Genomic DNA, 14,970 nt, shown 5'->3' with positions numbered 1-14,970 from the left:
GTGTCTCAGATCCCCAGCAGCACATCCACAGCAGAGTTTTCCTGCTTCCAGTTTTCAAAACTATATGCTGTATTACCTGTTAATACAGATTTTAGCCAGGATTTTTTTTTTCAAAGTCATCATTAAAATGTAGTAGGCAGAAAAGTTTTAAACAACAATCAAATCTCTCACTCATTTATGTACCTGAAATATCAGCATGATACCCAAAAAGAAATTTGGCTTAGAAATAAACAATGCTGCTACTGAATGTCCAGACTGTGCTAAAAGCAGTCTTTTATTTCAACTGAACTGAAAGCAAATGTCTCTGCAGAACAGAAACTTTGTTTCAAGAGCAACAACACTTTCAACACATTCAGAAATTACATTTATTAGCATGCCAATTTACATACAGAGGCAAGTTCTACAGTTCATGTGATGACATTACACTGCAGTCTTGAGCTTGCCTACAGCTTTGCAGTTTGCTGTTATTCACCACAGATCAGCTCCTACAAGAGATTAAAAACACAAGTTATTTGACTCAAGAATGTGTGCAAGGTACACTTCATACAAAAGGTAATAATATTTAATCTCAGATCAGGAATAGAAGCTCTATCCAGAACAGAAGTTCTATACAGAACAAAAAATATTTCAGCTGCTTGTGATGTATGGAATGGCACAAATAAAGGTACCAGCTGCATCTGTGTCACAGAGAGCAGATAACCCGTACAACGCATTTGCTGATCAGGGAAGGAGCAGTTCAGAGAGTCTGTCTGCTGGCTTAGCAAGTATGAAACATCACAGAGAAACCTGTGGGCATCACTGCAGAGCCCCCGCTGTTCTGTGTAAGCCCATAAAAAGTCTGACCAAACCCCAAGTGGTTCAATGCAGGGCTTGACAGACAGTCCATCTCACCTCACTAATGAGATTAGGTTGTTTCCCATCTCACACGCAATCAGGTCACAGACCCCTGCGCACATTCGCACCAGCCGCAATCCCCTCCACCCCCATGCCTGGAAATCGAGCCGATTATCTCTAGATACCGGGGATTAATGGACTCAGCAGATACAGACTATCGCTACGTCCACTCCTGTACTACAGAGCTCCAGCCACGCACCGCCCACCCCACCCACTTACATTTCACTCCTTTTTGTGTTTCACCGTTTTCACCGTGGCCACCGCAGCCCTCTCCGCCTCCGCTTTGTACTGCGGCTTCATGGCGGCCCGCACGGCCTGGGCGCAGATCTGCGAGTACCGGATGTAGCTGCGGCCGGGGGCACAGAGCGCGGTGAGACCCGGGCCCGGCCCCAAAGCCGCCTCCCCCGCCCCAAACCCGCCTTCCCCCCGCACCGCTGTGACCCCGCCGGGCGCTCCCTGGCAGCCCCACCCCGCCAGCCTCTCGCCCCCCCCGTGTCGCGGGGCTGTCGCGACAGCGGTACCTGAGCCCGGCCTGTCGCCAATACGCCACCATGGCTGCGGCTCGGCCGGCAAGGTCAGCGCGCGCCGCAGGGGACGCGCCGCCAGCCAATCAGCGGGGAGGAGCCGCTCAAGCGCGTCGCCGTTCACGGGTGCGCGCCTGCGGCAGCGGCCAATCAGAGGGCCTCTTTCCGGCGCGCGGCTCCCGCCCTTTCCGCCTGACGCGCCCCGGGCTCGCCCCGCCCCTTCCCCTCGGGCCGGGCGGCCCCGCGGCCGTGAGGGCGGTGGGCGGGGCCATGGCGGCTCCGGGCCGCGGCTCCTCAGGGCGGCTGCGGGCCAAAGGTGTGCGCCCTTCCAGGAGTGTCCCCGCTCCGCCTCCGCCTGTCACCGCGGCCTGCCTGTCAAAACCACCGCAGTGGGTGGTTCGCTTCAGTGGTTCAGGGTAATTTGCCGGAAATAAACTAGACGTCAGTTACCTAAGGAACATAAATTAAAGGTCAAGTTGTCTATGAGGCTCGTGGCTAGTTATAGAGCACTTGTGTTAGTTACCCATTAACTCCTTTCCCCAGTAATCGTGTTGTAATCTAAGCATCGAAGCAAGCAGTTAAAAGGGTGTGTTTTGCGCCTCAATCTGTTCTTACCCTTCTGTGCCGTCACTTTGTTTTTTTTCTAGCTAAGACATTTTTAAAAACTCTCCCATTTTACAATCATGTGGAGCCAGTGATTTTTTTTTAAACAGACGGTCTTCATTTTAGAGTTGATCTGAGTGTGGCCAGGCTGTGACACTTCCATTGGACACGGTGCCTCGCCATGGGTCTCCTGATGTTGATACAAGCACCTGAAATTCAATCATTTGCTCTTAACAAATCCATTAAAGACAAAATAGTAAACTAGAAGCTATGGACACAAAGAAAAAATTACATATATATATATATATATGTATATATATATATACACATATATATATATATATAATTTTATATATCCCACATATAATAATCATACAATTATATACCCCACATATAATAATCAAAAAGCTGTGAGAAGATTCAAATCATGTTTGATACACAAGCAATTTGGTCTTAACCTGATGTTCACTTAAGTAATTAAGACAAAATACTTAAGGAGATTAAGTACTGGCTTTTAAAGAAATCCTTTTGTCTTGTTCGCTTACTTCCTTTCAACCAAAGTCAAACCATTTTTAAAGCACAGTGTAATTTTCAGCTTTATTAGAGATCTCATTTAGCCCAGAACCATTGCAATTAACAATCCTCATGGTGATGTCAGGGAAGAGCCACTGGAACAAAAAAAAACAACTGTTCACCAGAAATGTCAGTCTCCAGCATATAACAGTAAGATCTGGACCACTGATCTGTATTTTTTTTTTTTAACTGTTAAACAACTCTGCCCCTATAAAGTCTGGGTTAATTTCTTAAACACATATATTGCAATTGTTCCTACTTTACTTTAAAGAAATAACTAGTGTAAATGAGGCAGAAAACAATCCTTACTTCATACATTTGTTTTCTTCTTTTTTTTTTTGTGTGTGTGAAACCTATTCTAATTTTATGACAGATGTGGCATATCGGAGCAAAGCTTTCCAATTTGCAGAAATGAAATAAATGAAAAAATATTTGTTATGACAAACATGTTTCTGTACCTCTGGCACAGAAAGATGCCACTGCTATTGAAAGGAAATATATTTGGTTTCAAAGCCCCAGTCATAAGAATGGTAACAAAAAGACAAAAGACAGCACCAAAGATTTTGGGAAGCCCCTCTGTGCTACTTAAGCAGGATATTTGATGCAAGACAAGTAACTTACATATATTGAGAAAGGGGATGTTACATGCAAATGCTTCTTTAATGGGAACATCTGATGATTTGATAGGTAAAATAATTAGCACTAAGATTATTTTAAGCCTCATGGGCAGCCCAGGCCACACAGATGGCTTGGCAGAGGAAAATCATGCCTGTAGAGTTGGGCATTTTTCCCTCAGCTACATGCCCCTGTATTCCTGCCCCACGGCTTCTCTGGTTCCTCTCCCTGACCCATTTCTCCACTGTTTTTTGCTTCACAATTTTCTTTTTCTTCCACATCTCTCTCTGTATCTCATTGTGAAATGCCTCTACCTGCAATTCTGTGAAAATAACTCCAGTATAAATCCATAATGGAGATACACAGCCTGTATACAATTATTTACACATTTAGCTTTCTTTACTATTTATTAATCCTGATAGATAAAAATTCAGCATGAACTGAGAAAGTTAAACCTTTGAGAGAGGTACCAACCATGCTGAGGCAGACTGGGTATCAATCAGTGACAGAAACTGTGCTCTACAAAAATTCCAGGATTATTATTGATGTTCACGCGGCTGTTACAAGGCACCGTCAGAGATTTGTACGACTTGTTTTCATGCCCAGTTTAGATGCCAGGAGACATTTTGTAAAGCCCTAAACTTTCCTCAGGTAAGAACTTTCAGCGAGAGAACAAAGGAGAGAGCAGATAAAGGAGAGAAGTTCAGAAGGACAGAGAGAGGCTGCAGAGAGAAGGGGATGGGTTAGGAGGGTTAGATGCAGAGATCGAGAGAAGCCGCTGCAGTGCGATTAGCAACATCCAGAAATGTGAGCGTGGACAGGTCTGGGGGAACTAAGGATGAGAGGTTAGACATGTCCAAAGAAACTGGGGGAGTGAGGGAAGAAGCATCATCCTGGAAGGTGAGATTGGAGACATCCAGGAAAGGTGTGGAGATGAGATTTGGAACATCCTCAGGAGTCGATGAAGATAATCCAGAGGAACGCTGAAACATGAAATAGTTAAAATCCGTGAGGTCTAGAGATTCTGACGAGGTGGAGGAGCTGTACTCGGAGACACCTGGTGAGGATGGAGGGATTGTACAGGAAAAGTCCAGGGAAGCTGAGGAGGTGTGACTGGAAACATCTGTGGAGGACGAAGAAGTCAGACTGGACAGGTCTAGAGAGAGTGAAGAAGTAGGGCTGGAGAAATCTGTGGATAAGGAGGTGACACTTGAGAGATCTAAAGAGATTGAAGAACTGTCGCCAGACTGATCCAGAGAGCCTGATGAAGTGTGACTTGATAGGTCCAGGGAAAATGAAGAGGAGAAACTGGAGCGCTCCCAGGAATCTGAAGAGGTGAGACTGGAGAGCTCTAAGGAAATTGAAGAGGACGTACTGGAGAAGTCTGAGGAGAATGAAGATGTGAGGCTTGAAAGGTCCAGAGAGGATGAAGAAGTGAGACTGGAGAATTCCACAGAGGATGAAGAGCTCAGACTGGATAAATCCAATGAATCTGAAAAGGGGATTTTAAAGAGTTCCAAGGAGGCTAAAGTCTTGACACTGGAGGGGTCCAGGGAGGCCAAAACAGTGAGACCAAGTAGGTCCAGGTACGTTGAAGAGATGACACTGAAAAGCCAAATAAATCCCCAACATCATGGGTGTTAAATCAAGAATATTTTAAACGAAAGATCTCTATCATCACACCAAAACAAAAAGACAGCATGACCCCAAAAAATACTTTTTTGAAAACAATGATTCAAATTGTGTAGTTTCAAACTTACTAGTTTCTCTTTTGGTGCAGAAAAGTTCCAGTAATAGGAGCCCACAGAATTATTGAGAACATTGTACAGGGGACCAGTACAGAATCACACATACAGTTGCAGAGAAGTCTTCTCTCCTGCCATCTCTGTCCTTGTTCAACCAAATTTATTTTTCTGTGTAGCATGTGCAGGATTTGTTTTTGGAAGCTAACAATGTGCTAAACTGATTCTAAGTCCAAGAAATACACATTTCAGCAACAGCAGTTCTGTTATTCAGATAAAAAGAGGTCTTGTTTGTTACCTTTCTTTTAAACCTCTGGATATAAAACTGATATAGTAACAATAATTATTTGTGCTAGTTTGAATTGTTTTAATAAAAATACCATAAAGAGAAGTAATAAAAGGCAGACATGTGATTAAAAAGGGAACAGAACAGCTTAAATTTCAGTTCAAAAAGGTGCATCTAATTATAGTGTGAGTAGATCAAGAGGCTGATCCACAGCTGCCTCCTCTCGTCTCCAGACTGCACCACAAAGCTCAGAGCACTCCGACCTGCAGCTGCCTCTCCAGACAGGCACAGGGAGGCACAAAAAGCTCTCCCCTCATCACAACCACGTTTTACCGACCAACAAAGTGCAAGATACAGGTACAGGAGGCTGCAGGTGAACACAGCCCAGCTTTGCCCACGTTCTTACACAACCTGTGTCCAGATGAGTGTGTAATGGATTTAACATAATCACCACGGGTGCAGCTCCCACCCAGGTCACTTCTTAACTGAAGCAGGTGTCATCTGAACAGCCACTCAATTTGAATGGTGTCTTACTATGCAAACATCAAAATCGTGGGGGTTTAGCACGATGCAAAAATTGCCACGCTAAAAAAAGAGCTGCTTACATACCACTGATGACACCCCCAAAAGTTCTTGAATATATTTAACATTTATAGATAATGCTTCTGTAATTTAAGAGCTGTTGTAACGTGGTTGCAATTCTTTCAAGAGTAAAATGTTTATAGATCAAGAAGCAAAACAAATTACATTTTCCAAACATGCATAATTTATGATGAAATGACGAGCTTGCTGCCGTGTTTTTAATAAAACATAAAATTAACCCCTTAAGAATCCCTTGCTATCTAAAACCACTATAATTTTGTCACTGTCTTTAATCTCAAAGGTTTTTCAAATGCATTTTACAGGGGAGAACAAATATTTTTTAAAAAAGGCAAATTACAATAAAAAAAGCCAGCGTCCAACAGGCTATAAATTCCATCATCTCTTCACTGAGTTATTTCTGTCCTCATTTAAAATAACAAAGTTATTGCACTTTTCCCTATGACATAACCCTGACAAGGAAGGTGGAATTATGGTCCCCTTTGTACAAAACGTAGAGGTCAGTAATAACGTTTCCTACCTTGGGTAGCTGTGGATTTACCTCCTTTCTCTGCCTGGGTAAGCCATACTGGGCTGTGCTGGTAAAGCTCTGCTGTTCTCTCTGCTGCTGACCCTAATCTGCAGCACAGCCACTGGAAATGATGCCACGCTGATGACAATACAGGTCATCCCCTGGTAAATCTCCTGTCTGAGCACAGCACTGCACTGAGTGCCAGCAAACACCTCGCTGAAATCTGCTCCAGCCTTGAGATACAGTTCTGTGCTGTTTCCTGTTACAGAACACTGTTTTGAAGGTTAGTTGATGAAGCAGATGAAGACATCAGTTTTCAACTTCTGGACACCTGGATTCAAAGTAAGAATAATTTTGCAGTGTCATCCAAGTCTCAGCTGTCCATTCTACAAAATCTGGCATAAATAGCCTGAGGAGGGAGCCAGGATCTGCAGAGCAGAATTCAGGTACACTCAAATTTTAAAAATCTTGTGCATTACTTTCTCTTTTCATGTGCTTAATAACTTGTATTACTTTCTAAAAGTGGTTATAACAAAATAGCATGATGATGTAAGATACTTTGTCCACAGCTGGTGCTCATGGCTCTCCTAAGGTAAGCAATTAGTTCAGCTTGGTTGTAACATGTAGTTTTACCTGTAGAATAATTCAGTTCTACAGCAACCTGTAAAGCAAAGCATTTAAGATAGAAATTACCAGGTCCTGTGCAAGTGAAAGAACAACCTCCACTTTAAGAAATGGAAGGATTCTAAAATGACTCACTGCTTCCATGCAAGCTCTTTATCAGCACTCTTCAGTTCTTCCATAAAAGTGAACAACAGGTTGCTGACCTTCCCTTTGAACCAATGCTCTGTCAAGGCCAGATTGGAAATGTTGCAGTTATCACACAGTGGGTGCTCATGTTTACTACATATGACATTTATTGGAAATGTAAATGCAAGTACAGACCACAAGAGACAGATCAGCAATGTTGCAGGAAATGGTGGTTACAATTTTTCTGATTTTCTTTGAAGAAAACCCCTGGCTGGCACTTGAAGAACAGATTTGTTCATATCACATTCCTCCACCTCTGCCCCTCCACTTCCCATGTCCCTTCCTTCCTTTTTTTGTTAGTTCTTCTTTCCCCCTGGTCCTTCAGTTCTGTTCCTCCAGCTTTTTCTTCCCCACCTCCTCCATTCCTTCCAGGCACCAGAACCCAGAGCTCCTCTGCACTGCCCCTCTCAGCAGTGCTGCATTCATCCACAGCAACCCACACTCACTGCAGTGAGCACAAATCTCAGCCCAAGCAGACTGAAAATCCTTCCACAGGATGGATTCTCCACAGCAAACTGTGAACTCTGGTTACTACTTAAAGCCAGATTTGCAGGAAAGCAGAGTTATTAAGAAGCAAAAAAGACCACAGCAGCTGTGAATGTGCATTTTAGGATATGCATTTCAAGAAGCCACTCATTCCAGGGGTTTCTTCACCTTCACCCCTCTCATTTTAGATTACTCACCTCATAGTTCTAAAACACAAATAGACCAGAAAGTTTCAGGAATTAGGCAGAATTGGAACAAAATTTTATTTAAAAAGCGCCACATACAGAAAGCCATACTCTGACAGAATGAAAATGCAGGCATATAAATAAAACAGAAGAAAGAAGTTGTTGAATGCCTGTAAAAATGAAACAGTAAGTTTTTTTTCAGTGCAAGGCCGAACTGTGAGTTCTGTTATGCAGTCCTTAGTGCAGAAAAATTTGGAAATGAAAAAACTGACTTTAGAATATCAGATGATACTAATGGCTGAGCAAACATATAAAATGAGTTTCAAGCTAGGCATTTTTATCAGAAATGATGGTACCATCAGAAATGATGGTTTTGCAGAAGTTTCACATATACTTTTAAAATTGAAATGTTGTTTCAGTTGTAATAATGTCCTGTAAAAGTATGGCAAATCTCAATGACTTCAATTAGTAAGGTAGTCTCAAACCATTTCTGTTTAGAAAAATATTCTGTTTAGAATAGTTAATTTTTAAAAGTTATATATCTATATTCCTGTTTTATTCCCCCAGCACAAACCTTACAGAAGTGTTCTTGTTTGTTAAAATAAGCTCTGGTTCTCTATATAGCAGACACTACTTAATAGGCAATTTGATATAACAGAAATGGCATGCAAAATCAAATATGCTGGGCTGGGTGACATGACAGTTCATAAAGGCTAAGAGGGTCTTGAAAGCTTTTGTAAACTTAAGAATCAAAATTCCAGGAAAAACCCTTGGGCACCAAAATACCACCATCAGCTACATCTGGGCTGTGCCTTTGCATTTTTCTGTTCACACTGAGGGAGCCTCGTGGGACAGAGTCCCTGTGAGGTGCCCAGGAGTACCCACAGGGCACAGACCTGTGCCAAGGGCTGACCTTTCAGTTCCTGCAGCCAGTGACTGGTGACAGTACCAAGAACCTGCAATGAGTACCAGGAAACAGAGACTGGAGAACACCAAGTGAAACCCTTGGCAATACAAAAAGGGCCTTGTACTGTGAGCAAATTAGTTCAATGGCAAAAGGGATCTGGAACTTAGAACACTGTTAAAGTAAAGGACAACACAGTATCCAGTGGATGGAGCAGGTTATTTCTGGAACGTGATCAAATTAATGAGTATATTGTTAAAAACTACTTCCTCTTTTGTTTAGGTATCTCCTCAGCCACCTTCTCAAAGGTTTTTTAGTCTTTAGTTGGTTCTTTGAAGTGAACACCTACTACTGTAGCAGCTTGCAAGATTTTAAGGCTCTATGCTTACTGTACCTTTATATAATGGGCCTTTAGAAATGGAAGTACTTATTGTAGAAGTTTTAGATACAATTTGATTTTAAGGTACTGCATGCCCAGCTCATTAATTTGTATTTAGGAGCAGGATTTAGGTCTTGGTAGATAGGTAAGAGACACTTTGATGTTTTACCTACAGTGACTGAAAAACTATTTGAGTACCATGGTAGTTCAACCAGTCAAGTTAAAAAGCTTATCAAAAAATATTTTGTACATTCTTTTTATATGTCAAGCATCAAGTAATAAGCTTTCTGTAAAACCAAGTTGTATCACACAACTGTCAAAAATCAACAAAAAGAACAATGCTGGAACAACCATTCTGCTTAATTTTGGGCTTGGTCCCAAAAGAGGTAGTCCGTAAGTCACACAAAAAAAATAAAAGTTAGCCTAACATGCCAGTGTCCTCCACCATATGCAGCCTCACCTCTAAATGAGGCCATTTCATATCTGCAAACATTATAAATTAGTGTTCATGTAAATACAGGAACTACACATGAAATTTATTTCTTCATCTGTAACCGCAATTTGGTTACAGCTGACCCAATATATTATATAGCCTTTCAGCCTCAGCCTTGGTAAGAATTCAGCTTTTCTCCAGATTAAATTTATAACATGCCTAATACACACATCCTTTAAATAATAAAGGATACATGTATTTAGGCCTGGAGAGAAGCTGCAGGTCATTAAGCCTCGTTAGTGATACCGGTCTAAGAACTATCATCATTTCTCTACAAATGCTGCTGCTGCCATTGAGTTCCTCATGGTTCCTCTCGCTGAAGCTGCAAACTCTTCAATTTCAGCATTCAGTCTTTTAATTACCCATTCCAATGCTTCACGGCCCTACAGTTAAAAAAAAAGTTTATTAGTGTGTAAATATTAGTAAATAAATATATTAGTTAAACTACTGAAAATGACTAAAGACACAGTAGTTGAAAGAGGAAGGAACAGAAATATATGCCTCTGATATTTGTTATTTCAGTAACTGGAGTACTGCTGGAACATGTTCTGCCTTACGTTTCATGAAAACAATTTGTTATATCAGCAGTTCTCACATTATGATCCACAAAAGACTTTTTACCCAGACTGCTTTATTGTTCTCGAGGCTGAACTCACGATATCTTTGGATTGCCAGAGGACAGACTCAACCAAAATACTGTTTTATTGCTCCCACATAACTATTTCAGATCTGTAAATGCTTTTTTGACAGCAAAAACAAATAGATGGCATCAAGAGAGCAGCAAAAGAATGACAGAGTCACACTTTTGAGTGAGTGGAGATGTTTTCTCTAGCGAAGATTCAGAGATCTTTGCCAGTAACAATTTATTATCTCCATTCACAAGAGGAAAAAGACCAGGAAGTTCAGCGTGTTGAGCATTCAGTCCCTGCAATAAAGGCAGCAGAACTATGTGGCCCTTGCCTAAGATTGCTGACAAAGCCAAAAAGTAAAACAGAGCTCTTTATTCCCTTTGACATTTAGCCAGTGACCACACATTTCACACAAAGGCCATACTTACTTTTTTAGCATTGGAAGAAATTGTGTTTGCCATTAGCCCTTCTAGGTAACTGCTGAGACTGACACCTTTTACAGATATTATTGCTTCTTGTGTCAGAATGGTTCTGAAACAGAGAGCAGGAAACTGAAATGCTCTGAGTAGTTTAAAAAAGAAACTCCATCCCCCCCTACAAGTACATTCCCTCACCAGCTTTGCTGTGTAACACAGAACTTCTTGCCCCCTAAACACAACCCACCTCCACACTGCATAAGTAAAGCATTATGCTTCTACTTATAAAATAAAGCCTCAGAGTGCTCGCCAAGCCCAAGTCTCCTTTTGTGGCTCTCAGCCATTTCCATCTTTAGCACCAGGATGTTAATAGTGGAAACAGATTTGGAGTTCCAGTACACTGGGAAAACAGTATTAAAACATCCCCTTCAACATTAGGCATTGAACATTGTGACTGTCATGACAGAAAAGAACTCCAGTGTTAGAATCCCTAGAATGACTCTTCAGAATTATCACACTTCCAGCAGTACAGACTCACTAAGCCCTTAAAAACCCCGAGCAACCACCAAACCACAAACCTCCAAAATCAGAGGTTAAAGGGACATAAATGTCCTTTCTAGTGCAGATCTGGGCTCAGGCTGACAAAGAGATCAGGAACAAGGAGCTGAAAACTGCAGATGTGCACAAACTCAGTTACAGACAGAACACCCTGGAATGGACTCCAACTGGACTCCAGCACAGCATGACCCAAAGTCTCCCAGAGACTCTGCAGAACCAATGTCACTGCAGGAAGTGACAGTCCATTTAATCCTGTTTTAGACAATTTACTGTAACAGAGGCTATGTAAACCTTATCTTTTGATCAAGGGAAATCATGGACATTTTCAAAGCAAAATCCAGTGGCTGTGGGCAATCTTAGCAGGGAGGTACTCACTTGTGTGGTTCATGAGGGTGTGGTTTGTAGACAAGCCTCTCATCTACTGACACCAGGTTTGTAAATGAAATCTGCAGAACACAGGACAGGATTACCCCTTGGCACAAATACCAGAGTACTACAGAGAGCAAAATGTGACGTGATCAGGAAACAGTCACCGTGTACATAGACCAAAAGGCTTTAAAACAATTTTTCCTACCACCAACCCCACCCCTAAAACTCCTGCTGCTCATTACTATGTTCACAGCTTCAACAGTGACATGTTGCAAGAGCCAAGTGGCTCCTTCCTGGAAAACAACTGATCAACGATAACCACATTAGAACAATACAAGTTAAAGGTTTAAGTAATGCAATTTTCAAGTTATTTTCAAGACGATGTTGCTTTTCATATGTACAAGGTGCTGTTACACTCTGTGATCCATGTCAGTGGCACAAACACAACTACTTACATTACAGGATTTAAGCTCCATAGTTTTTTTCACAGGGTCAACAACAGAGTGCTCCTGCACATATGTCCTCGTCCTGCAGGTGCCGATGAGCTGGGGACAGACAAACAGAGATGGGATCAGTTCCACTGCCCCACTGCAATTCTTCATGCCTTTAAATACACAGGCAGTGGTTTTATGTTGAACAGACACCAAGAGAACACAAACAAGATCTAGGTGAAAGTGAAGCTGTTCAGGTGAGGTAGATCTCATTTTCCAGATGGAAGCAGTCTGAGATCCAGGCAACTTTTGGCTATGGGGGTCACTGTGTGCTGCTGTTAAGCTTTCCTGATACATAAATGCTTAAACCATGAAGTTTTTAAACCATTAAAGTTACGAAATGATACACATCTATGACAACAGCTGGCTCAGGAGCTTCCCCTCCCTGCGGCGTCACTTTCCGGCCTGTGACACAATACCCACCGATTTCACAATGGACGGAATTCCCCACTCTGTGCTCAGGAGCCTGTGGCTGTGCAGCTTCCCGCTGGCGTCCACGTGTCTGTCCAGAACATCGACTCCCACCACGCTGGGGTTCATGGGGTTGGGGTATTTCCTCATGGCAGCTGTCATCACAGTTTCCCAGGGGTGACTGCCCAAACACAATCATGGCATTAAGCTGCACACCTCTGTTTTCAACAGGATTATACTTTTCCCTGGAGAAAAATCTCTATTTCGTTGACTGAGCAGTGCACATGAAAATCAAGTGTACAACATACCTGATGAATTGGGTGTGCTGAGTTCTATTATAACTGGATAAGAATGTTTTCCCTTTGACACCATTCTAAGACTGCACTTTATCCCGATTTTCGTAATACTGGAGTGATTTATGAAGTTGCTACTTCCCTCTAACGAGTATTCCCTTCAGATTATTTTTAACACAGTTGCCTGGAGCACTTGAGCCCCGACAGCACGAAGGGCCTCATCGTGTTTCGGGCAGCGCTGTCCCGGAGGCGGGGGCAGCACAAGGACGCCGCTCGGTGCCGACAGCGGCCCCGCACAGGTACGGCCCCCGCCGAGCTTCCGCCGCCCGTGACCCGGCCCGGCAAGGACGCGCGGGGGAAGGTCAAGGCGAGGGCAGAGGCCGCGGCCGCCGGAGCGGGGCTGAGGCGCGGAGCTCCCGGGGGGCGGCCCTGGCGCGGCGCAGTGCCCTCACAGCCCCCGGCCCGCCGGAGAACGACCCCCCGTGCCCGGGGCCGTGCCCGGGACCGGCCCCGCTGCCGCCCGCCCGCCGCCCCGCACGGCACCTACTCGAACACGTGCTCCGAGGTCCAGATCTTCATGGCTGCGGGGGCACGGCCCGGCCGCGCTCCGGGGCCGCCGCCGCCGCCGCCGCCGCTCAGCTCCGCGGGCCCGGCCCCGCCGCCGGCAGCGCGCGCCTGCGCGGGCAGCGCCCGCCAATCACCGCGCGGCGCCGCGCTGACGTCACGGGGCGCGTACCGTGTGACCGGGGCCGTGCCTCACCGGGGACATTCGGGGTGAGGTTGGCGCAACCGCGGGCGCTGCTCATGACCCCCTGGCCCGGGCTGGCCCGGGTTGGCCCGGGCTGGGCGTGAAGGGCGCGCCCGGGGGTGGCACCGCAGGCGGCTCCGCAGGCTCCGCCGCCCATCGCGCAAACACGGGCGGGAGCGGTGTGTGAGGCGCGCTCCGGTCAGGCCGGGGCTCGCAGGGCCGGCCCAGCCCTGCCGCGCTCGGACAAGGCGGCCAAGGGCGGCGGGGCACGGGCTACGTGTGAACTATGACGTCATCACGGCCGTACATGACCGATGACGTCACAGCCCAGCGCCGTTACCGCGCTGGGCCGGCAGGGGGCGCAGGCGGGGTGTGACGTCACGCGTGTGAGGCGCGGCCCGGCCGGTTTTGTAAGAGATTTCGTAAGGGTTTCATAACCCGCGGCGCTGCCAGCCCCGGGCCCGGCACCGGCCTCCCCCCGCCTACAGCACCAAACACACACACACACGGGCCTTTCCTGGAGCGCCAGCGGGCGCTTTCTCCTCCAATTCTCCAAGTGCCGTGAGTTCAGTGCAAACGGGGCTTTTGTCAAACAGCAGGGGAGAGTTCGGTGCACACAAAGAGGGAGTGACCTGTCTGTACTCAGAACCGCACAGAAATAGCCTCAGTGGAAAAGCATGAGAGGGAAACTTCCCAGAAACAGATTGTGTCGCACAGGGACATCGCTGACAGCCGGTGCCAGAAGCCCCAGTGTCTGTGCCAGGACCCACAGCCGTGAATATCCCCCGTGCGTCCCGAACATCAAATCCGGCCGCTCTCTTACAGAGAAGCTGCTGTTTAATGATAAAAGCCCGGTCCAACCAGTAGCAAATACTTAAGTGAGAGCTGTTAAGAGAATAAATTCTTGGTGGGCACACCTGTCTTGATCCTGTTTTCCTGACTCCTTCCCCTCATGGACTATTCCTGCACATGGCTAACACACTGCTGATCTGTCAGAGTGGACTCAGTTATTGCTGGGGGATTGTCATCCAGCTCTAAATCCATTGTGGACTGGATACCCACTGAGTGATTTTTGCAGCTGGAGAATTTTGCCAAGGATGTTAAAAATGCAAAGCATTCTGAGAGGTCTCGGTGTGACACACAGTTGTGGAAGGTGGTGACCCTTAAATAGGCAGGGACAGTGCAGCAGACACCCGTCCCTTATCCTTCAGGCTGCCTGTAGCCCTTCGTCAGGTTTGGGTTTTTTTTTTGTAAAAGAAATGCTGTCTACTGGAAGCAAAGCAAAATGTCATCTTCAAGAAGGAAGCCTGCCAACATATGGCGCAAATTAGGAGCTAAATTTCAGCAGTTCTTGCTCACATAAACTTCAGACTATTTTAACAAGATCTGTTAAAGTAGGTTTCTATATCTGAGCGATATCAAGTGTGTAACTACTTATAAACCTGCCTTG

The 14,970-nt window shown here is 45.0% G+C and overlaps 2 protein-coding genes across 2 annotated transcripts; both read right to left on the bottom strand.

Annotated features, from left to right (window-relative positions):
• Positions 1-341: 341 nt before the first annotated feature.
• ATP5F1E (ATP synthase F1 subunit epsilon) lies at positions 342-1,575 on the bottom strand. The gene is made up of 3 exons (XM_066330914.1): positions 1,416-1,575; positions 1,114-1,240; positions 342-485 (listed from the first exon to the last, which is right to left on the bottom strand). The coding sequence occupies exons 1-2, from the start codon at positions 1,445-1,447 to the stop codon at positions 1,117-1,119; spliced, it is 156 nt and encodes a 51-aa protein (XP_066187011.1). The 5' UTR covers positions 1,448-1,575; the 3' UTR covers positions 342-485; positions 1,114-1,116.
• A 6,308-nt stretch (positions 1,576-7,883) lies between these two features.
• Positions 7,884-13,434, bottom strand: PRELID3B (PRELI domain containing 3B). The gene is made up of 6 exons (XM_066330911.1): positions 13,320-13,434; positions 12,492-12,660; positions 12,033-12,122; positions 11,584-11,654; positions 10,663-10,765; positions 7,884-9,988 (listed from the first exon to the last, which is right to left on the bottom strand). Exons 1-6 carry the CDS (start codon positions 13,349-13,351, stop codon positions 9,869-9,871), a joined length of 585 nt encoding a protein of 194 aa, XP_066187008.1. The 5' UTR covers positions 13,352-13,434; the 3' UTR covers positions 7,884-9,868.
• Between the last annotated feature and the right edge of the window lie 1,536 nt (positions 13,435-14,970).

The sequence above is a fragment of the Sylvia atricapilla genome, chromosome 16, assembly GCF_009819655.1.
Source record: "Sylvia atricapilla isolate bSylAtr1 chromosome 16, bSylAtr1.pri, whole genome shotgun sequence".
Taxonomy (NCBI): Eukaryota; Metazoa; Chordata; class Aves; order Passeriformes; family Sylviidae; genus Sylvia; species Sylvia atricapilla.
The sequence above is the reverse complement of the archived record's forward strand: the minus strand, read 5'-3'. Positions and strand labels throughout refer to the sequence as shown.

Coding starts and splice junctions, on each gene's coding strand:
- ATP5F1E (XM_066330914.1), bottom strand. CDS start 1,447: ATGGTGGCGTATTGGCGACAGGCCGGGCTCAG. Junction 1,241..1,415: donor TGGCGACAGGCCGGGCTCAG/GTACCGCTGTCG, acceptor CCCCGGCCGCAG/CTACATCCGGTACTCGCAGA.
- PRELID3B (XM_066330911.1), bottom strand. CDS start 13,351: ATGAAGATCTGGACCTCGGAGCACGTGTTCGA. Junction 12,661..13,319: donor ACCTCGGAGCACGTGTTCGA/GTAGGTGCCGTG, acceptor GTGTTTGGGCAG/TCACCCCTGGGAAACTGTGA. Junction 12,123..12,491: donor TTCCGTCCATTGTGAAATCG/GTGGGTATTGTG, acceptor GTCTGTCCCCAG/CTCATCGGCACCTGCAGGAC.